We start from the raw sequence: 24,473 nt of genomic DNA, 5'->3' as shown, positions 1-24,473 counted from the left end.
CAAGTCAGCTGACGCCGGCCTTTCGTTGCGGCGGGGACCGAATCCTTCGCGGACCGGCAAGATTTTGTTTGCGGACCGGCGGTTGAAGAACTGTGCTCTACACTGTGTGCGCTGTGACGAGAAACTTGTGCGCTGCGAGGTAATATTTTGTGCGTCAGCGCACCCCAGCGCAGCTTAGCGGGAACACTGAAATTAACATGACCCCTTTCCAGTCAGAATAGTGTCCCTTTACTCCTATCCTCTGTTTCCTGTTCACCAGCCAGTTTCTGATCCATCTGTGTATGTCCCCTTCCACCCCGTGGTTCCACAGTTTCCTTAGTAGGCGCTCATGAGGTACTTTGTCAAAGGTTTTCTGGAAGTCCAGGTATACTGACAGAACCCGATTCATATCCCAAGAAAGGAACAGAGGGTCACAAGGGAGACCTGAGCAACTTGGCCGCCCGCAAGAAATGAATCACATCAGGAATGGCAGTCAAACATTGACCTGGCACTAACCCCCGAAAGGCAGACAAACCACAAGCTGACCTGGAGAGAAGACCAAGCCAGTCCCCCCCATCTAGACCATCCTGATAGAACACTAAGATGGTAGGCAGGGAAGCGCAAAAAGAGACCACTCCACGCACATCACACCATTCCCCAAAGAGACACCAAGCCCTCACATAAGCCCGAGAGGTGGAAAGCCTCTGGGACACATGAGAGTGGAGATCACTTTATCTGAATACCCCTTCTTACCTAGGTGACCCCTTTAAAGAGCCAAACCGTAAGACAAAAGGGACCCGGACCGAACATTGGAAAGGGACCCTGAGTTAGAAGGTTGTCCAAGAGAGGCAGAGGAAGAGGATCCGCCACAAGTTGCCTCACCAGATCCACGTACCATGGTCATCGAAACCAATCCGGAGCCACCAAAACCACGTGGCGAATTATGCACAGAAGATCTCTGCCCACTAATGGCCACGGAGGAAACACATACCACAGCCCCTCTGCTGTCCATGGTTGAACCAGAGCATCCAGATCCTCAGCCTGACCGTCTCTGTGACAACTGAAGAAGTGGGGTATTTTGGTGTTGACACTTGTGGCCATCAAGTCCACGAGGGACTGACCCCAAGACTGCACTAGCAACGGAAAAGCCACTGGGCTGAGACACCACTCTCCGGGATCTAGCACATGACGACTTAGGAAGTCCACTTGAACATTCTCCACATCAGCCATGTGGGATGCTGATATTTCTGAAAGGTGCGACTCCGCCCAGACCATGAACAGAGTCGCCTCCTGTGCCACCAAAGTGCTCCTGGTGCACCCCTGATGATTGACATAGGCCACCACTATGGCATTGTCCAACAGAACCCTGACTGACTTGCCCAGATGGATGGCTCTGGTCTCCAAGCCATTGATCGACCAAGAAGCCTCCTCCGTGGACCAGGTGCCCTGAGCTTAGTGACCTAGACACTGAGCTCCCAAACTGAGAAGACTGGCATCCGTAAGCAGCACCGTCCACCGCGGCTGATCCAGACTCGCCCCTTGTACAAGATGGAGGGTCTAGAGCCACTAACGAAGACTGCCCTGAGCTAAGCCCGGAAGCGGAACAGGGTGATCCAGACTGTGCCTCTGAGGCGACCACCTATGAAGAAGAGCATACTGAAAAGGACACTGGGGGCCCGTGACCACCTCACTACATCGAAGGAGGCCGCCAGCGACCCCAAGACTTGGAGGAAAACCTGTGTCTGAGAACACTGGGACACCAAAAGCAGGCAAATCTGAGATTGTAAGTTGCTTACCTGGGCCTCTGGAAGGAAGATCTTCCCCAAGGAGGTGTCAAGCAGGACCCCTAGATATTCCAGGTGCTAAGATGGAGACAACTGGTTCTTGGCAATGGTGAATACTCATCCAAGCGATTGCAGAAACTCCACCACCTGAGCCGTGACCTGAGTGCTCGCCTGGAACGACTTGGCTCAAATCAACCAGTTATCCAGGTAGGGATGAACAAGAAAGCCCTCTTTTTGTAATGCTGCTGTGACGACCACCAGCACCTTGGTGAACGTCTGCGGAGCCGTGGCCAGACCAAAGGGAAGTGATCTTGGGGCCACTAAAAATGTGGCCCCAAGATCGCAAAGCATAGGAAGTGATGATGGGAGGCCCGAATGGGAAAAAGCAAGTAGGCCGTGGTTAGAAAACTCCCCCAATTGAACTACCAGAATCACAGACTGCAGAGTTTCCCTGCAGAAGGAAGGCAAGGGAAGAGCCCTGTTGACCCCCTGCACATCCAGGATAGGTTGAAAAGTCCCTTCTTTCTTTGGCACCACCAAGTAAATCAAGTACCAACCTGTGCCCCACTCCTGCAGGGGAACTGGAATCACCATGTGGAGATCTAACAATTTTTGAAGGGTCTGGCGGAAAGTCTGCTGCTTCCACACCACCTGTGAGGGAGAAGTTAAAAAACGGTCTGGCAAGGACCGTGTGAACTCCAAAGCATAGCTGTCCTGAATCACTTCCAGAACCCACTGATCAGACGTGATGTCTGCCCACTTTGGATAAAATTCTCACAGCCGTGCGCCCACCAGAACCAAGACGGGTGCCGGCAAGGAGTCATGGGGCAAGATGGGCGGCAGGGGACCTGGCTGGGGCGCTACCTGCACCCCAGCAGGCCACCGAAAGCACTGCAGGAGCTGGAAGAATCGACTTCTAGAGAGCCCAAAAGATGGAAAAGAGGCAACCCCTCTACCAGAGTGGAAACAGCGGAAATCATGCCCATGAGCAGCGCCACCTCGAGCCAGCGGCCTAGGCCTAGCCTCAGGCAAATGAGGCATTAAGGAATAAGTGAGTCTGAATCAACCTGTCCAGGTCCACCCCGAACAAGAAAGATCCTTTAAAAGGAAACTTTGTCAACCTAGCCTTGGATGCCGAATCCGCCGACCAAGCACGAAGCCACAAGGTACGGAGTGCTGCCACTCCAAAGGCCAAAGGCCAAAGATGTTCACAAGAGGTCATACATGGCATCCGAGAAATAAGAAGCACGCCCAAGCCACTAGCTCGCCACATTTCACTGCCTGGACCGATAGAGCTATCACATCAAAAACTCCGTTTAAGGAGGGACTCCAACTTATGCTCCTCCGGGTCCTTCAAGGCCATTAACAGGCACGGTATGCCTCTTAGAAATGGCCAAGACCACCGTGTCCACCACGGGTGACTTCAAAGTGTCCCTATCCCCTTAGGAATGGGATACAGGGGGCCATAGAGCGCATAAAATGAAAAGGGGCTTCCGGTACCTGCCACTGTGTGAGCATAAGATCCTGAATATCCTGAAGCATAGGAAAAGAGCGGATCCCCCGAAACAAGGGGTCCACCATACGCGGGGGCTCCAACACGGTGTCCTCAAAGTGCAAAACCGAGGAGACCTGCAGAATTAACTCATGAAGCTCGTCCCGCTGAAAAATACACTCCACAGATATATCTTTGCCAACTGGGGGGTACTCGAACCCCTCACGGGTGGAATCCTACCCAAGAGGATCCTGGAATTCTCCCCAAAGGGTCCAGGTCCTCATCAATAACATTTTGCTACTCTGGGTAAAAATCCTCATCCCAAGAGACCCTCGGGTGTTGGAATGAGAGAGGAGTAGATGGAGGCAAAACTGCCGCTGTGTGGGGCTGTGCTGGGGAAGATGTCCCCCCCCCCCCCCGAGATCCCTGGAGTGGACACAGAACCTCCTGCCGCCAGCACATAAGATTTTCAAAGTGATAACAAAAATTCAGGGGGAAAAGACCCCCAGCGGCCGCAAGAGACTCCCTGCCCCAGCAGGGGACCCTGCAATACCTTGTTCCTATATTCCAGAATAGGGGGAAGATCACCTGAGGTAACTTTAGAGGAAGAAGGAGGTTCCCACCGAAAATAGACCACAACCACCAAAATCGGAATTCCTGCAGCCTACCGCGTCTCACAAGCCTGGGGCTTTCCTGGCGCTGAGGCCAAGGAACCGACCGACGCGAAAAGGGAATCCCCAGCCGGACTGGCGGTAAGGGAATCCTTTCTCCCTGACTGTCAGCAGCTGGGGAACCCTCCGCGTGGGAGTTGGGGAAGCCCAGGCTTCCTCACGATCCAAAGCTGACTTGCGAGGCACCATCAGCGGGGCGCCCTGTCCACCGGCAACTGCTGCCAACAAGGCTGCCCCACTGCTCTGGCCTGCACAACACTTGCACAGGCTGGCCCCGAGTACCTCATGTATGGATCACAATGAGCACTTTTGCCCTTTAAATTGCTCATTATGCCGGAAAACACCCTAGCTGAAAGAAAAAGTGCGGTTTGATGAGAAAAACACAAAATAAACAGGCAGTTTTACAGGGAAATGAGCCCTGTAGACTGGCACACCTCAGGATTTTTTTTTTCCAATCAGAACAGACTCCACAGCTCTCAAGCTGGAGGGCTGACCAACCAGGGGGCCAGGCCACCTGCTGAGGCCCCTAGAAAAAATATGGGGAGGTGGAGGAAGGGAGGGGAGGGACCCAGCACAAGATCTGCCGGGTTTAACACCCCCAAGATTGGATGGATCCCCAAACAAGACCTGTCCAAGCTCTATCCGGCACAAAAAGGGGAACCAGGAGTCCAAACACAAAAATCCAACAGTGCTAAAAGGGGAGCTGAAATTAGCCTACCACTCTGCTACTGTAGACTGAGGAAGACTGGATCAGAAGAGGGGAAGATATACACTTCTCCCTCTGAATCTGCGGTTTCAGTATCTGCGAATTTGGTTATTTGTGATTTTTTTTGGGGGGTGTGATTAAAAAATTTTTTTTGCCTATTTTTAAGCCTTACCTGGTGGTCTAGCGGGTTTTTGGGGCAGCAGCGATCTTCTTACGCTCCTGCCCCATACAGATCACTCATAGGAAATGGCTGCAGGGAGTTCCCGTCGTAGTCTTGAGAGACTACGGGAACTCATGGCAGCCATTTTCTATGAGTGATCTGCACAGGCCAGGAGTGTAGGAAGATGGCTCCTGCCCCAAAAGCCTGCTAGACCACCAGGTAAGGTCCAGGATATTGGGAGGAAGGTGGGAGGGAGGTGGGTCAGAGCCGGCCGAGAAGTTATTCGCAGTTTTTCATACTTCACGGTCCGGCTCTGCATCTAACCCCCGTGGATACAGAGGGAAAAGTGTACAAGTTTGATCTTAGTCTCCACCTGCTAGTAGCAGTGAGGTATAATACCCATCCGTAAGGAGCTATACCGGTCTACCAAGAGACACAGAAAAGTCCATAGTCTGCTATTGGAGATAGACATGGGAAAAGCTAAGGCTTGCCCTGGAATTAGTGGCATGGAATTGTAATTCCCCTGATAAATGGGAATACCGAGCTTTGGGTGAATTCCCCAGGGGATTATTAACCTTGGAAAAGCCTAGACTTACCAGGAGAGAGGAGTGGTGTTTAATATCTGGGGGGAGGGGGAGGAGTGGAAACTCCTTCAGTAGAGTTATTAAAATATGGGAGCTAACAATTTAGTTATGAATTTTATAGTTATGTTAGATGAGTGACAGGGGGTATCATTAGGGGAAGAAGACTAATGGGGGGAAAATGCATTTGTTGCTACAGAAGAGGTCTTTGGTCTCCCATGCTCCCAGCCATTGACCAGTGTATACAGGGAGCATCCCATGAGGTATCACCAAAGAAGGCTGTAACAAGTTTGAGTGTGTGGAGGCTGCCTCTATCAGAAGAACAGAGGATAGCAAGTGTGAGCTCCAGATTTGAAGCAGAGAGTATACTGGAGCCAAGCAAGGCAAGAGTGCCTGCAGGGTGACTTAAGGTGGGTGATAGAGAGACCACATGCTCCAGTTGGGAGGATGGACAGGGAGGTCCGGGTCTCCAAGTTAGATTTGATAGGCAAGAGGTCTGGTGGGATCCCGGTATGATACTTTGATTTTTTTTTTTGTGGGGGTGTCTATTTTTGAATCCTTGTCTGGAAGAGAATCAGAATGCAGTCTTCACTGGAGTTGCCATTCAGGATGGGGATAAGAGGACAAGAATTATATTGAACTGCTGTAAATGGTCATCTAATTTTTATTTTTTTTTTACATCTGATCGGGTATTTGAAAAAATCAATTATACCCCCATTCCTAGTAAAAAGTTAGTCTAATTTGTATTTATGTTTGGACACTGTAATTGCATGTTACTGAAAAGTTCAACAGTGAAGTGTTCCAATTTGGTGTCTTTACCTCTGAGAACTGATAGAAAGGGATGGATTAAAGAGTAAGAGGGGGGTTGTCTTATATCCCACCGGAGTAAGTCCAACCCCAGCCTGCATTCAACACTCAGAAATTTAATCTCTTTTTTCAAGTGCCTGGTCTGGTTACCCATCCCCAGAGCAAGCTGGTGTCCAGAGACTTATAGTAAACCAGGGTTAGAGAATGCTGCTACTATTTGGGTTTCTGCCAGATGCTTATGACCTGACCTCTGCTGAAAAACAGGATACTGGGCAAACCAGGCAACTAGGCACGGTGCTTCTAGAATACCTTAATTTAAGCACTTAAATGCCAGTACAAAGGTGGGGTTTGGCATTACGCCACTACTTGGCATCTAAGAAGAGTAAAACTATTATAATATTTAAGTACCTTATATATTTATTGAGAAATTTTGTTGTTGGTGAGCCAGTGAGGAAGCTTGCGGCTATTGAAAAACTTTTCGGGTAATCTTGCCCGAGAAATAAGCTGCTTCTGAGGCTCAATTGTATTTAAAAGAAAAACAGCTTGATATGTATAACCATTACTCAGTGATTTGAGATGTTGGGCAGGTGTTTTTGATTTATTGTTCATGATTTGCCAGTCCCATTAATTTATTTTACCCCTGTGAACATTTGCACCAGCTTTTGCTTGGCATAAACGCTCGTGCTTTCTCCGGTAGAACCAAAATGGCTTACATATTACATACAGGTACTTTCTCTGCATTTCCCAAAGCAGAAGACTTCCACTGAAAGATGGAGATTTGGCAGGTTTACAATAAAATGTAGCTGCAGCATCTTGGGCAGTTCCTTCTACGTAAAATCAGACCTGAGCAGCAGGGGTTAGTAGAAAGTATGGGCTGGATTCTACAAACAGCGCTGGTATCGGTGGCTACCTAAAAAACGGCCGCCAATCACATAGCAGTGCCATTTGTAGAATCATGGCCACCTCAAACATAGGTACTGGAAAATTAGGCCAGGGTTTTCGAGGCCTACATTGGTTTGAAGGGAATTAAATTTACAGAGGTGACTGAAGATGCCTAAGGTCGTTTCTGGAATTAGCTATACCTACTTCAACCTTAGGCGTTCTACGGCACCCCCGTAAATGCAATCTAGGTGCCTCTAGGTGCCTACATTTTTGTTTTTAAACTATTTTAAACTCATTTTTAAATGTTGCCACTTAAGTTAGGCACCTGTAGGGCACCTACCTTAAGGCCCTGTTTATAGGATATGGGCCTTTGTGCCTGTATTACAAAAGATAAATTCTGCTATATTTGATATGGTCATGGAATTGTAGCAAACTATGAGTCTTACCTTTAACAGAATAATTTGCTTTCTTTTTTTAAATATCTGCTAGATAAACAATTTTGTATTAGCAACAGCAAGAGAAAATCAACATTGTCTTTCAGAGGTCTGTCCACAATGTGGCAGTATTGATATACAGTTAAATAAAGGAAACCATGGAAGAATGGGATTTGATTTGTGAGCTTAGATGAAACCAGTTTCTAAGAATATTTACATTAGAAATATATCTTTTCCCCCTGAAATTTCTCTAAACTCTGCAGAAAGTCATAACATAAAAATGGAAAGAACTGCAAGATGCAACTTGAACAAAGGCACATAAACTTTAACATAGAAGATCCTGTTAAGAAAATCCTTATTCCATGGACACAAGGAAATTTGGGGGGTCTTGCTTCTCCCTTAGAAATACATATAAAATAACCATGGGTAAGCATTGCCTTATGGGAGTACCCCGCATTGACCTCTTCATTGGGCCTTTTGTATTGTAGAGAATGGATTCACATCTCCTGTGTGAATTTTTTGTTTTAACACTGGCACATATCACCTGAATATATTTGTATTCTATAAAATGTTAAACCAACCGATCAACTAGTCTAAATATTTTTCTGGCAAGTGAATGCTAGGAAGTTCTTCTTCACCCAACAGGTGGTGGACACCTGGAACGCGCTTCCAGAGGGAGTGATAGGACAGGGTACGATATTGGAATTCAAGAAGGGATTGGACAATTTTCTGAAGGAAAAGGGGATAGAAGGGTATAGATAGGAGGGCTAGTATACAGGTCCTGGACCTGATGGGCCGCCGCGTGAGTGGACTGCTGGGCATGATGGACCTCTGGTCTGATCCAGCAGAGGCACAGCTTATGTTCTTATGAATCCTCTTTGTGTCATGCATACAGGCAGATTCTAAAAGTGTTGAGTTTTAAAGTTTCTCTGTTACCTGGTCTTTAGTTTCTCGATGCTGTTTTTCAAAAGAAAGACAGTTATTTTCCAACAATCCAAGATTATTAGCCAATAGCTTCCAGTCTCTTCTTTTCTTCGACATATCATTGGCAACCCTTAGGAGCTGCTCATCAGTCAACCATCGTCTGTCCTCTGGGGTTGGATCTCTCTATGGGAAACATGTGGAAAGGAGAACACAAGTATAACAAGCTAGATTCCAGATTAGAACTTTCAATTCAATGCATTATAGCAAATGTGTCTGAAAACCAACTGGAAGGTTCAATGAGGTGAGCGAGTGCTGTTCACCCCAGTATGCTTCAGAAGTATAATGGTTGATTCAACCTTTTGTTTCTTCCCAATGTGCTATAAATTAATGCCAGCAGTATTGGTGGCTGTGATGCGAGCTCTTGTCTAGTAAGAATTAAACCTGTAGAACACCAGGTCATTTTATTTAGGTCATGAATGACCATTAGTTAATTGGTCTTTTGGTTGCCACTAATTTGATCATAGATTGAGCTAGAAACCTTGATGTGAAAAGAGTGTTGAATCCAATGACAAACATATCAAATATAGCAAATATTATCAAATGAATAGTTTATTATGTAGTAATCATCAGACTATGTATAAAAGTAGCAGCTGTGAATAGGGACTATAGATTACAAACTTATGGATCTGAACTACTCTGCTGCTGTTGGTTCAGTGTGAGTGAAGTCATGTAGCTCCCTGTTTGTCAGTTCATTTAGCAGTTTCATTCACCCGCTCAGTAGAGTCTCGCAACTTAATATATTCTTTGGGTCTTTGTGACTGCCACTGGTCATTTGAGCCCTTCAATTCCATCAGTTCTTCCAGCTACTTCTGGTCCTTGGGGTTCTTCAGTCCCTTTCCGATTGCTTGGCTCCTCCAGTCACCCAGGCACTTCTGTACACTCGGGTCACCAATGGTCACTCTTGCCCCACTGGTAGGTTAGGTCCTTGGCTATACTCTGACCACATAAAGAAGGTTAAGCCCTACAGAGTCCTTGTTGCCAAGTACTCCCTTCTAGGTTGTTTCAGTCTGGAGGTCATGAGATAAGGTTCCTTTTAATGTCAGGGTGAAAACTATAAGTCTTTCCCAACAGGCAATTCCCCAGTATGCAAATGAGTTGGCATCATGCTATTTAAGGGTTTTGTCTCCTTCTTTCTTAGACCCATGCCATCTTCTGTAATGCTCTCTCAGTGAGGCTTTCCTCTTCAAGTTCATGGTCTCTGGTGATGTGATGTCACAAGCAGCTTAGATGGCAGCAAGGGCAGTAACCGAGGAAAGACGAGTGAGGTGATTAAATTTGCAGATGACACTAAACTGGTCAAAGTTGTCAAAACGTATGTGGATTGTGAAAAATTGTAAGCAGACCTTAGGAAATTGGAAGACTGGGTATCTAAGTAGCAGATGAAATTTAATGTGGACAAATGCAAAGTGATGCACATTGGGAAGAATAATCCAAATCACAGTTACTGGATGCTAGAGTCCACCTTGGAGGTTAGTGCCAAAGAAAAGGATCTGGGTGTCATTGTAGACAATACGATGAAACCTTCCGCCCAATGTGCGGCAATGGCCAAAAAAGCAAACAGGATGCTAGGAATTATTTTAAAAAAGATAGTTAACAAGACTAAGAATGTTATAATGCCCCTGTATCGCTCCATGATGTGACCTCATCTGGAGTATTGCGTTCAATTCTGGACTCCTTATCTCAAGAAAGATATAGTGGCATTAGAAAAGGTTCAAAGACGAGTGACCAAGATGATAAAGGGGATGGAACTCCTCTTGTATGAGGAAAGACTAAAAAGGATAGGGCTCTTCAGCTTGGAAAAGACACGGTTGAGGGGAGATATGATTGAAGTCTACAAAATTCTGAATGGAATAGAGCGGGTACAAGTGGATCAATTTTTCACTCCATCAAAAATTACAAACATTAGGGGACACTCGATAAAGTTACAGGGAAATACTTTTAAAACCAATAGGAGGAAATTGTTTTCATTCAGAGAATAGTTAAGCTCTGGAATGCATTGCCAGAGATTGTGGTAAGAGCGGATAGCGTAGCTGGTTTTAAGAAAGACTTGGACAATTTACTAGAGGAAAAGTCCATAGTCTGTTGAGAAAGACTTGGGGGAAGCCACTGCTTGCCCTAGATCGGTAGCATGGAATGTTGCTACTCCTTGGGCTTTGGCCAGATCTTAGGAACCTGGCTTGGCCACCGTGAGAACGGGTTATTGGGCTTGAAGGACAATTGGTCTGACCCAGTAAGGCTATTCTTATAAAGATAGGATATCAGTTTGAGGAAGGATTGCTTCTTCCACTTCACATACACTATTTTTCTCTATCTTCTCTTTCCCTGGTACCAGATCCAAGTTTGAATGGCCATTGTTGCCCCTTGCCACCCGGTGTCTTAAGATGGTGTTGGTTTGGGTACAGGAATTTGTATATCCATCTACTTAGTGTGGTAGGGAACCAGACATTGTTTCCTCTAATCTGAGTGGGAGTCCTCCAGCTACAACCCTCCAGCTACAACCATCCAGTGAAGGATGCCATTTCGCTATCATTTTTTCACTAATGAGGGACAGGCACGCTCTGCAGAACTTCAGGGAAGCTGCCTGCCTCTAGGGATTGAAAACATAGTATTGAAGCACTGCCCCCTCTGGTAGCAATGCAGTTGGAGGACTCCCACTCAGCTTAGAGGGAACAGTAGAACAAGAGAAGAAGCATTTCAGTTGAACAGACAGAATAGGCAAATTGGATTTCATCTGCTATCATTTACAATGTCACATGAGAATAATACAGTTGCTCCTTTAAATAATTGCCACACAATATCCTTGCACTGATAAAGCTGGATATAAACTCATTCTTTAACAAGTCAATGGTAGGTGCCAACTGTTCACATAAGTTATAAAATTCTAGTAGTCATGCACCAGACTGTTACTGTTTACACACGTGTGCTAGCCAAGAGCTCAGCGGTATTGTATAATTTACTCATACAACTGCAAGGGGCATTCTTAGGGGGAGCAGCACGGATGAATCCAACATCTATGTGTGTGTGACTTACAGAATAGTGTAAGTTATGTGTTAAGGTGCCAAATTTAGATGCAGGCATTTATGTTTGCAATTGACATGGTGTGAGTGGGCATACCTAAATGTAGGCACATAGATGCTGACTTACACTTCAAGTTTCAAGATGTATTAAAGTTTGCTATACCGCCTATAGCAGGGGTCTCAAAGTCCCTCCTTGAGGGCCGCAATCCAGTCGGGTTTTCAGGATTTCCCCAATGAATATGCATGAGATCTATGTGCATGCACTGCTTTCGATGCATATTCATTGGGGAAATCCTGAAAACCCGACTGGATTGCGGCCCTTAAGGAGGGACTTTGAGATCCCTGGCCTATAGGAACTTCTAGGCGGTGTACAATAATAAAATTATAAAATATGGAAAACAAACATTAACACTTACAGTACGGACAGATGGACATAACATCATTTATGTTAATTACATTTGATTACAAGAGGTTAGAGGGGAGAACTACAGTTCTGCATAGGAAAGGAAGACATTTAAGGTAAATACACTAGGGGAGGGGAGGATTCCGTTTGTGCAGAAGATATAAAGAGAGATGGAGCTCATAAATCGAATGCATCCTTGAATAAAAAGGTCTTTAGGTTCGATTTAAATCTATCCATAGAAGTTTCTTCATGGAGTTAAGAGGGTATGGAGTTCCATAATTGTGGAGCTGTGACTGAAAATATGGAGGAGCGTGTAATATCATAAATTTATTGTTGTGGTGTGGGTATTACTAAAAGGTTCTGACTTTGAAATCTTAGGGTTCCTTTTACTAAGGTGCGCTAGCGTTTTTAGCGTGCGCTACATTGCCGAGTGCTAACCCCATGTTATGTGCCAAAAACTAACGCCAGCTCAATGGAGGCGTTGGCGTCTAGCGCGCGGCGCACTGCAGCGCACACTAAAACCGCTAGCGCAGCTTAGTAAAAGGAGCCCTTAGTGTTCTTGAGGGTGTATATGGGATTAGTATTCTGTTAATGAATTCTGGCTGTTTGGAGATCTTAAAGGCTAATAATAAAATCTTATAGGTTATTCTGTATGGGTAAGTTCGTAGCTCGCATAATTTGGGCACCTATATTGTAGTGCCCAGTTATAGAATTGCTCCTTTTTGAGGTCAATGCATCAAGTTCTGTAGATCTGTTTAGGGCATTAGAAATAGCTCAAAACATAGCAGCCGGAGTTGTCTTTGGTTTCCCTCGATCAGTGGTTCTTACACCTGTGTTGGAGGACCCCCATCCAGTTGGGTTTTCAAGATATCCCTAATGAATATGCATGAGGCAGATTTGAATATAACAGAGGTGACAGGCATGTAAATCTGCTTCATGCATATTCATTAGAGCTATCTTGGAAACCTGACTTGCTGGGGGTTCCCCAGCACAGGTTTAAGAACACTGGCCTAGGTCTTATCATATCACTCCTTCATTGGCTTCCCATAAAATACCAAATCACATTTGCAATTTTATCACTGATGTTCAAAGTATTAAACAACTTGGTTTTTGCCACAGCATCACAAATATATGAAACAGTAAGAATGCTTAGATCATCTAATCAGAATCTATTGGATATACCATCCTGTAAATCTATTAAATTAGGTGAACAATGCTCCTCCATTTTCAAAGTTGAAGGACCAAAATTTTGGAATGGACCACCACCTACCTTGAGAGCACTGCAAAATTGCGCAGAATTTGAGAGACTTAAAACTTTTCTATGTCAACAGGTCTTGAAAAATCAGCCTCGGTGACAAATTAACTATAGCGAAGGTACAAAATGTTAAACTAAACTAAAACTTAGCTTTGTATACTGAGTCTTCAGCCAGAAAGGAGCTCAACTCGGTTAACAGTAACTAAAAGAATACTGAAAAAAGTAACAATCAGAAAGTTGAAAAGGACCAGGACTAGGACCCCTTAAAATAAGAGGAAGTTCGTTCCATAGTTGAGAAAATTTGAAAACCAAGGATTGACTGAAATTCTTGACTCCTTTGATTCCTTTCACTGAATTGAGAGTTTGAATTGTGCCTCTTGCATAGGAGAATCTATAAGCATTTCATAATAAAGGGACAAGAGGGATGAAGATAACATATAAAATTTTTAAAAGCAATACATGCACATTTAAAGTGAATCCTGAGATAGACCGGAAGCCAGTGAAGGTTTAAAAGCAAAGGAGACACATGGGGCTCCTTTTACTAAGGGCCTGTTTTACAAAGCCGCGCTAGTGGCTCCCGCACGTCAACAGCCCCAAAGCCCTTTAAATCTCTATGGGCTTCGGGGCCGTTACCACGCTGCAGCCGCTAGAGCGGCTTTGTAAAACAGGCCCTAAGGTGCACTAGCGTTTTTAGCATGCGCTAAATGAAAAATACTAACACAAGCTCTATGGAAGCACTAGCTTTTAACAGGAGCTAAAATCGCTAGCGCACCTTAGTAAAAGAAGCCCATAGTCAAATTTACTTTTTCCAAAAATGAATTTCGCAGCAGGAAAATTAGTGAACCAGTTTATGATGAACTTGTTATCTTGTTTATTTTAACTTAGTACTGTTTTATTTTCTGTGTGGATTTGCACACTGCCAAATACTTTTGGACTGTGCAGTTAATAAATATAAATAAATTTACATAGAAATACTTTTACAAGCCTTGTTGAAAACGTACATGTGTAATTTTTCTGTATATTACTTGCTAAAAAATTTGGCCTGCTAAGCCATTTTCATACCAAAGATTTTATAAAAAAATTGTTTCTGGCCATGTGCTTTGCATGATTTTGCATCACTGCAGGTGAAGAATTTAAAATAAACTTCCATCTATGCTTAATTATGTGTGAGCATTTGCTACTTGTGAAGCTGATCTCTGGAGATTTTTGCAGTGCAGCATTATGCACACTAAAATACTCAAAAGACCAAATTAACAGCATTTTGCACATTTCTGGTCATTGTACATGCTTTTACACACAGGCAGGGCAATTCTGTAACTGGACATGTGCAGTTAGGTGCATCTTGGGCCTGATTCTAAATATAGAAACATAGAATATGACGGCAGAAAAGGGCCACTGGCCCAACAAGTCTGCCCACCCTAAGGACCCTCCCCCCTAAGCACTTCCACAAAGTGAACCCACATGCTTATCCCATTTTTTCTTAAAATCGAGCACGTTGCTTGCCTCAATTACCTGAAGAAGTGGAAGATCATTCCAACGATCAACCACCCTTTCAGTGAAGAAATACTTCCTAGTGTTGCTATGAAATCTCCCACCCCTGAGTTTCAACAGATGCCCTCTTGTTGCCGTAGGTCCTGTAAGGTAAAAGATATCTTCTTCTACCTCAATACGGCCAGTTACATATTTGAACGTCTCTATCATATCTCCCCTCTCTCTGCGTTCCTCGAGAGAGTATAGCTGCAACTTACCTAGACGTTCCTCATATGGGAGATCCTTGAGTCCTGAGACCATCCTGGTGGCCATTTGCTGAACCGACTCCACTCTCAGCACATCCTTTTGATAATGTGGCCTCCAAAATCAGTGCCAATTAGAACAATTTGAATTGTGTGGATTATAAGTTTTAAACTAAATAAATACCTTTTATAGAATTGCACTAAGCACCAGTGGGTCATATAATTTTTAGGTACACCCATTTAGACCAACTAAAAATAAACCAAAATGCCTGCATCTAAATTGTGAACGAATCTGGCATATTCTATAACAGTAAATTCACAGTAAAAAAAATCCCTATATAAATATCTACAAATCTAACATACTCATTAAATAATAGTGCTCAGTCACATTAACACCAATTAGCACCGGCAACAATGATTCGAGTAAGGTGTTATCAAATGCATCATTGCACTCCCTTCCTGCCTCCTAAAACGTTTAGAAAAAATCACCTGAAAGTCAAAAAGAAAGCACTTATCTTGTTATGATCTTATCTGTATAATCAGCAGCAGTGCAGGCTTCATGAAGGCAGCACTAGCATCATAGGCAGCAGATTCCATGGTTGGAGCTCACCCAAAAGTGAAACTCAGTGTCCAAACTCAATCACACAACAGTTCAAAAATTCCAAATTCAAAAACAGTCATTCTTCCTAATTCTTCTGCCTCTACATGAAATTCGTGTTTCACTCCCGCTTCCTCAAGAGGAAGAACATAATCCAAGCAGGATACAAATGCGCATGAGACTCCTCTATAACAGTACACATAACTTTTAGGAATGGCCACTACCTGCCCCTGGCCATAGCCCCTTATCAGATTCAAGCACTGCAACTGGTGCAAAGTTTTCATAGAATTCTGCTTTCCGAGTTGTAACTTTTACTTACGGCTCCTTTTACCAAGGTGTGTTAGGGCTTTAACGTGCAGAATAGCAGGCGCTAGCTGCTACCGCCTCCTCTTGAGCAGGCAGTAGTTTTTCAGATAGCGCGCGCTAATCCGGTGCATGCGCTAAAAACGCTAGCGCACCTTTGTAAAAGGAGCCCTTAGTGACAATTAGCATCAATTACGAGGTGTTAATTGCAAAATATTGGTGCTGATTAGGATAATTAATTATAAGAATATAAGAATAGCCTTACTGGGTCAGACCAATGGTCAATCTAGCCCAGTATCCCGTCTTCACGGTGGCCAATTTAGGTCACAAGTACCTGACAAAACCCAAATAATAGCAACATTCCATGCCACCAATCCAGGGCAAGCAGTGGCTTCTCCCATGTCTGCCTCGATAATAGACTATGGACTTTTCCTCCAGGAAATTGTCCAAATCCTTCTTAAAACCAGCTACTCTATCCATTCTTACCACAACCTCTGGCAATGCATTCCAGAGCTTAACTATTCTCTGAGCGAAAAATATTTCCTGCTATTGGTTTTAAATATATCTCCCTGTGACTTCATTGAGTATCCCCTAGTCTTCATAATTTTTGAAAGAGTAAAAAATTGATTCACTTATACTCACTCTACATCACTCAGCCGTCTCTTTTCCAAGCTGAAGAGCCCTAACCTCTTTAGCCTTTTCTCATATGAGAGGCGTTCCATCCCTTTTATCACCTCGGTTGCTCTTCTTTGAACCTTTCCTAGTACCGCTATATCTTTTATGATATTTGGCGACTAGAATTGAATGCAATAGTCAAGGTGAGGCCACACCATGGAGTGCACAACTTAAGGTGTCCTATATAGAATTTGGGGGCTTGCGAGTATAAGTGCTGAGGAAATTGGCACTGTGTGCAAGTGCCCAATATGGAATTCCAGAACAGAGTGTGTAAATGCTTTAGCGTGAGTTGTGCAAGCACATGGGAGGGGCATAGGCATGTCTCCAATTTATAAGCATGCAGTTAGGCATATCCATTTACACCTGCCTACTGACACACCATAAGTGGGTGTTTCAAAATGTAGATTCACTAGTGTCAACTTACATTCATATCCCTATAACAGAAACATGGCATACAGAAGCCATTATAAAATTGGTGCTTAGTGTGTGGCCTCAAGGCACCTAAATTATTTTGCCCAGTTATAGATTTGCCCCGTATAGCTCCCCAGCTTAGTATATTAATCTCTGAATCAATAAGATCTTATTTTCAGTTCTGAAAATCTACAAAGTGGTCTGATTCTCATTATATCCACAATAAGGGCTCCTTTTACTAAGCTGCGATAGTGGTTTTAGCGCACTCTAGACGCTAATGCCAGCACTGAGCTGGCGTTAATTCTAGCCGCATAGAGCGGCTAGAATTCTGCGCGCACTAAAAACGCTATCGCAGCTTAGTAAAAGGAGCTCTAAATGTTCATGAATATATTTCCATGAGAATTAGCTTAATTTGCATAATTTGGATCCCTAAAAAATCAAATTTGGTTGTGGATTTGAAAGACTATAATTTAATACCGCAGAGTAAGACTGCAATTTCCTTGAGATCCCACTAGAAGGAAATATACTGTATAAGTGAAATTTTTTTAATCTCTACTTACAGGAAGAAGAATGTGCTGAGTCTCAGCTGTAGGAACCATGTCTGATGGTATGATTGTGAATTGCAATACCGATGTGGTAACATCTTCTGGAAGACTGTGCACCCAGGCTACAAACTGATCTTCATCAATGGACCCTAGGAGTCATAGGAGCCAACTTTTCAAAATGATTTAGGGTGCTCGAGCTCCACCCAAGACACCACCCAAGTTCCGCCCCTGACCCCACCCCCCCTAATAATAGCACTAATTGTAATGCAATTTTTTCCATTCATTTTCCATATATTTATTTCGATTTCTATCCCATTCTCCCAGAAGCTCAGAATGGGTTACAAGTAGACATTCACAATCGTTTGAAAACAGACTAGTCATGTCAATAAATAGGTTACAGTAGACAATAACAGAGCTTATTCTAGAGACCAGAATGGTCATAGCAAAGAGTACTAGGAGAAGTATATTGAGAAGGCAGTTTCTAATGGCCCGATTGGCATAAGAGGAAGGTCTTTACTGCTCTGCGGTAGGTCATTAGTGAGTCTAGCTCCTGATCTTTGTGGGTAGTCGGTTCCATAGCTGAGGTAGGAAATGGCTGTAGGATCTTTTGTATGCCGTACTCATTTGGAGGGATCTCCCTGCAGGAATGCTGAGTCTTTGTTCTGCTTTGGAGTGGAGGGGGCAGTTAGGAGTGTATAGGCGTTGCTTGGATGCTAGGTAGGCTGGGGTTTTACACAATATAATATATATATATACTAGTCTTTAAGAACGTTACATTAACGGGTGCTAGAATAGATGTGTCTGTCTGTCTGTGTTTCTTTATTTATCTCTCCTTGGCCACTGTCTGTGTCCTTGTCTTCCCCCCCTGAGCAAAGCTGTCTGCCCCCAGCACACACTTCCCCCAAAGAAGCTCCCTTTCCCTCTCCCTGTCTCTCCATGGCCCTCTTCTGTCTTCCCCCCCAGAGCAAAGCTGTTTGCCCCAAGCACACCCTCCCCCCAAAGCAGCCCCCTTTCCCTCTCCCTGTCTCTCCATGGCCCCTTCTGTCTTCCCCCAGAGCAAAGCTGTCTGTCCCCAGCACACCTCCCCCCCCAAAGCAGCCCCCTTTCCCTCTCCCTATCTCTCCATGGCCCCTTCTGTCTCCCCCCCCCAGCACACCCCTCCCCCCAAAGCAGCCCCCTTTCCCTCTCCCCCTGGCCCCCTGTATTGATCCCCTTCTTACCCTCCCTCCATCCCGGCATCTTCTGGCCTGCTCCTCTTCAAAGCAGCCTGCGATCGTGGTGGCCGGCTTTAGCGAACCTCGCAGGCCGCTCTCCAACTCGGTAGCACGTTCCCTCTGACCCGATTATATGCGTCAGAGGGAACGTGCTACTGAGGTTGGAGAGCGGCCTGCGAGGTTCTTTAAAGCTGGCCACGATCGCAGGCTGCTCTGAAGAGGAGGATCATCAGCAGCGGCGGTGGCGGCAGCGGTGAGCGAGGGCTGGAGGTGTGTTCCCTGCCAAGGACGTGGGCAGGGAGAGAGCTTGCCTGCGCTTCCGGTTGGTGAGTGAGGGCGGGAGGAGGGGAGTGGCCAGAATGTTCCCTGCCACCGGGTTCTAAAATGGAACAAGGCCACGGATCACACACCACAGTGGCAGGGATCACGCTGTTTTAACAGCGCATGCGCCGGTAAGCTTTTATTATATAGGAGATATATATATATATATATATATATATATATATACACACACACAATATAATCTTATTAACAATACATAATGGTTAATCACAAAATTAAACTACACAAAGCACACTGTATGGTGCTTCTCAACATTCATTACTATCAGAACACCTGGCCTTGGTCAAGATCTTAGCTGAGTCCAGGGGTGGTTATATGAGGTAAAAATTTAATAAAAAGAAAGTGCAAGAAAGGAAATTATTTCTCCACCATTTTCCCAAGATGCATTGGGAGGGGAAAGTCCCATCATTTGCAGCACATGGCCCTGTAGGCAGGAGGGAGCCCAGGGATGTGGGGACGGAGATGTCAGGGGAGATCCGGGATATCAGGGGGATGTTGGGGGAGGTCTGGGATGTCAGGGGGAGGGTGTAGGGCTCTGCGACTCAGCTGATCCTGGTAGGGGGGAATCCCCATCAGCTGAGCTGCCAGGAATCCCTGAAACTGGCTCAGCTGATGGGAATTCCATTCACTGCTATCAGAAAAGGTAGTTGGTGGGTACATCTACAAAACTTGCTTTTGTATGTTTTTAACATGGATGTTTTTATTTTTGAAAATGGGCAAAAAAGGTAGACATTCTAAGGACCAAAACTTATACCTAGCTCATTTTCAAAAATAAAAGATAAACATTTGGCAGTTTTGAAAATGGACATTTTTCTTACTGGGTTTGTGGCCGTCTTCACAAAACATCCAACCTCTGACTTAGGCACACTTTTGATTATGCCCCTCCATGAGCATCAGAGCTAATACTGCTGTGGCAGGCAATAAAAAAGCCTAATGTGACTTCATAAAAAGGGGGGGGGGTGAAGTTTCCAAATAAATAATTGAATTTACTAGTTTTAGAGATATATTTCAAAAATACAGTATGACATATTACAAAATGAATGCTAAGCTAGCTTTTGGAATTTCTCAAATCTAGAAAAAGAGGAGGAATACTTTATAGAGAAAGGATGGAATCCAATTAAAGAAACACTTAGATGACCTCATAACTGGAGTGAACTTTGACGGCAGTTTCAGAGATTGGGAAGCAAGACCAATGCTGGGCACACTTATGTGGTCTGGGTTACGCAAATGGCAAAAAACAGGTCAGGATCAAGGCTGGAGTGGGCTTCAATGGCAATTCTGGTAATTGGGAAGTAGGACCATTGCTGGGCAGACTTCTATAATTTGTGCCCCAAAACTGATAGGGAGAGACAGAGGTTAAGTATGCCAGTGTTAAATCACTTTGTTGGGCAAACTGGATGGACTGTGCAAGTCTTTATATGCTGAGATTGACCATCTTGCTATAGCCCTTATTTCTGAAGTAAATGGATGTCTTAAAAGGCTTTAATGGATGTACATTATGCTTGAAATGTCCAAGTCTTGATTTTGCAAAAGCAGAAAAGGGAAGACTTCACTATATCCAAATAGCAAGGGGATGCGTTGTGGACATGTTTTGGGTGAGATTAGGAAGGGTCTGAACTCTGGACTTCAAAGAGTGACTACGAAAGCTGAAAAAATGCTCATGTCTATAAAGACGGCCATCTTTATTTAGACTGGTTTTAGGCACATCCAGGGTACATAAAGGCAGTGGCGTACCTAGGGTATGTGGCACCCGGGGCCCATCATTTTTTGACACCCCCCCCCCCCCTCATGTAAAATTTTTTTTTTTTTTTTTTTTGCAATAACCATGAAATGGAATAAATGGTCAGAATAGAAACAGGCAGTGAAAATTTTTTTTTTTTTTTTTTTTTTTTTTCCAAAGTATTTTTATTGAGAATGGCAAAAGGTCCAGACAAGCAACCATGGTCTGTACAGAAACTTATACATTATCAAAAAGAACACAGAATGAGAGTAACAGCAACAACAAGCATGAACAAGCCTCTCCCAAGAGAAAATTGCCAATGAGAGGCATAGCAATACACAACAAAAGGCCAAAACTTGGGGCAAGCAAACAAATCCCACCCCAGAACCCACAAGAATAATAAGCCGGACTAGACCCTCAGCCATATTTTATAATGAAAAAAAACCCCACAAGCAACAACACCCAGACCGCTCACCAGACACACCAATCCGCACAACAAGCACCCAAGAAACACCCAGCCACCACCCAGACAAAACTACCAGACACACCTACCCCACCAAGCCCAGACCCAACCCCCCCTCCCCAGAGAGTGCAAGCGCAAAGTGGACCGTGAAAAGGGCAGCTGCAGAAGTGGAAAGCCCCAGATAAGTAGGTTAGCTAAAGAAAGCCCACAGATAGAAGAAATCAGGATAACAGAAGTTCCAACAAATGCTCCCACAGAAAATTTTCTTTTATTGAACCTCATTTATGTAACCATTATTCCAAACATAACATAACATAAATTATGTCTGAATTGTCATGACATCAGAAGTACATATGGAGTAGTTGCAGGTGATGCTTGGGACAGTTCTGATTATGTTAGTTTGGTTTTATGTGTTTTTTTAATAGAAGGGTTTTTATTTCTTTTTTTAAGGTTTTGTAGTTTGTGGTCGAGGTCAATAGGTTGTAGAGTTGGGGGTCAAGTGTTGCAGCTCGAATGGCTAGGAGGTTGTCGAACAGTTTTTTTCTTTTGACGTTTTTGGTTGGAGGGTGTGTGAATGGTGCGTGAGTTCTCCTATGTCTGTTTGAAGTGGATTGAATTATTTAGCTGAAGAAATTAGTTACCCCCCCCCCATTCCACACACATTAATTCTCTTCCATTTTTGTTCCCATTATAAAAAAACACTGATAAGTTCCCAGGAAAAAAATACATTAAAATAAGAAGTGAAAACAAAGGCCCCTACAGATGAGAACATAACATAAGAATAGCCTAACTGGGTCACACCAATGGTCCATCATGCCCAGTAGCCCATTCTCATGGTAGCCAATAGTGCTGCCCGATTCAGAGAAAAATATTTCATTCGATCCGATTCACCCTGTTGAATCGATTTTTCGATTAGATTCACTGTTAATGACACCGCTTTTTAAGTTTAAACAAAGTATAACAATAAATTTCACAACAACAATAAATTTCACAAAGTACTTAAAAAAAAAAAAATCACATTTTTCCATTAAAGCAGTTCTGGAGACATTTGCTTGAACAGTCTTTTTTCCCAGTCCATAAGCAAGCAATATGAAAAAGATTTCCTTAATTATCTACTCAAACATTTTTGCTATTTACTTTCATTGTACCTATACTATTATTCAGTAGAAAAAATGGACTTAACTGTGCAGGAAATGAATCTCCTCATACACCCACCATATAGTGCAAAAATGTGCAAAGGTCTGTTTTTTTCTTTCGATCACTACATAGCCTAATGCCACACAAGCAGCGCTGTTACAAACATATTCTGAAGGTCAATGCTAAGGTTGACAAAGTTTCCTTCCTTGGACCAGAAGGAGATACTGACAAACCACTGGAAGAGATTCTAAAACAACTACCCAGAAATAACACCCAAAGACCCACTCAGTGTGTGAACCAGTTGAGTGGAGTGGACTAACTGGGGGTGGAAATGGGCCCAGAGTTTGCTCAGCAGAATTTCCCAGACTACCTCTTCCTCTCAACACACTGACATGCTACCACCACCACCAACACTAGGAACACCTCACCGAGTATGCCAGCAATGCTTATAAACTTTATAAAACACATTATTATATTTTCTTATAAAGCATATATTTTAACTGAACTCAGCCTTGCCATTCACAAAAATAGAAAAGTTCCCATTTCAAGCTGTCTCATGTACACTTTTCAAATCTAACATTGTAATCACAAAACAGAAAATAAAATTATTTTTTCTACCTTTTGTTCTCTGATCAATATTCAAATCTTGTTGGTCCCAGGCTCTTGTTGTCTTGCTTGCCAGGGTCTCCTTTCTCCGTGCTAACCATCCGTCTGCCATCTCTGTTCTCCCCTTCCGTTTCCCTTCCCTCTCCCGGAGATCTGGCATCTTTCCTTTTTTTTGTCTCCATCCACAGATTCACCTTTTCTCAACTCCCCACCACCCCAGGATCCACCATCTCTCCCTTTCTGTTCCCAACTATCCAGTATCTCTATCCCCCCTCCACACCATCCCCTGTTTCCAAGTTCTCTCCCTTTCTGTTCCTTCCCTCCCTAAATCCCATTATGCACCATCTCTCTCCCACTCCTCTGTTTTTAGTCCCATTATTTCTAACCCCCAAAGTCTGGCATATGCATGTATCTTTGAACCCCCCCTTCCATCTCTCCCTCTGTGTACTTTTACACCAGGACCCCCCTCCCCCGAAGGTCTGTCCCCCCTCCGAAGGGCTACACCCCACCCCTGAAGACCTGCACCCCCCGAAGGACTTTACCTCCCACCCGAAGGTCTGTCCCCCTCTGAAGGCCTAAACCCCACCCCTGAAGGACTGCACCCCCCCCCCCCGAAGGCCTGCACTCCCTTGAAGGTCTGCACCCCCCCGAAGGCCTGTCCCCCCCTTGAAGGCCTGTCCCACCCCCTTGTAGGCCTGTCCCCCCTTTAAGGCCTGCCTGCCTGCCTTTCCCCCCCTTGAAGGCCTGTCTCCCCCTTGAAGGCCTGCACCCCCCTTGAAGGCCTGCACCCCCCCTTGAAGGCCTGCACCCCCCCTTGAAGGCCTGTCCCCCCCCCTTGTAGGCCTGTCCCCCCCCTTGTAGGCCTGGCCCCCCCCCCTTGTAGGCCTGCCCCCCCCTTGAAGGCCTGCCTGCCTTTCCCCCCTTGAAGGCCTGCACCCCCCTTGAAGGCCTGCACCCCCCCTTGAAGGCCTGCACCCCCCCTTGAAGGCCTGCACCCCCCTTGAAGGCCTGTCCCCCCCCTTGTAGGCCTGTCCCCCCCTTGTAGGCCTGTCCCCCCCCTTGTAGGCCTGTCCCCCCCTTGAAGGCCTGCCTGCCTTTCCCCCCTTGAAGGCCTGCACCCCCTTGAAGGTCTGCACCCCCCCAAAGGCCTACACCCCCCCCCCCGAAGGTCTGCACCCCCCTGAAGGCCTGCCTGCCCCCCTTGAAGGCCTGCACCCCTTGAAGGTCTGCACCCCCCCGAAGGCCTGTCCCCCCCTTGAAGGCCTGTCCCACCCCCTTGTAGGCCTGTCCCCCCTTTAAGGCCTGCCTGCCTGCCTTTCCCCCCCTTGAAGGCCTGTCTCCCCCTTGAAGGCCTGCACCCCCCTTGAAGGCCTGCACCCCCCCTTGAAGGCCTGCACCCCCCCTTGAAGGCCTGTCCCCCCCCTTGTAGGCCTGTCCCCCCCCTTGTAGGCCTGTCCCCCCCTTGAAGGCCTGCACCCCCCCTTGAAGGCCTGCACCCCCCCTTGAAGGCCTGTCCCCCCCCCTTGTAGGCCTGTCCCCCCCCTTGTAGGCCTGTCCCCCCCTTGAAGGCC

The 24,473-nt window shown here is 45.2% G+C and overlaps 1 protein-coding gene across 1 annotated transcript in view; it reads right to left on the bottom strand.

The window, feature by feature from the left end:
- Positions 1–24,473, bottom strand: part of LOC117360896 — a 129,706-nt gene that overhangs the window by 24,229 nt on the left and 81,004 nt on the right. Inside the window, exons 6-7 of the mRNA XM_033945533.1 lie at positions 17,436–17,569; positions 8,433–8,603 (exon numbers count right to left, since the gene is read on the bottom strand). Of these exons, the coding sequence (XP_033801424.1) occupies positions 8,433–8,603; positions 17,436–17,569 (305 nt within the window). The remainder of the gene's footprint in view (positions 1–8,432; positions 8,604–17,435; positions 17,570–24,473) is intronic.

The sequence above is a fragment of the Geotrypetes seraphini genome, chromosome 1 (assembly GCF_902459505.1).
Source record: "Geotrypetes seraphini chromosome 1, aGeoSer1.1, whole genome shotgun sequence".
Classification (NCBI taxonomy): domain Eukaryota; kingdom Metazoa; phylum Chordata; class Amphibia; order Gymnophiona; family Dermophiidae; genus Geotrypetes; species Geotrypetes seraphini.
The sequence above is the reverse complement of the archived record's forward strand: the minus strand, read 5'-3'. Positions and strand labels throughout refer to the sequence as shown.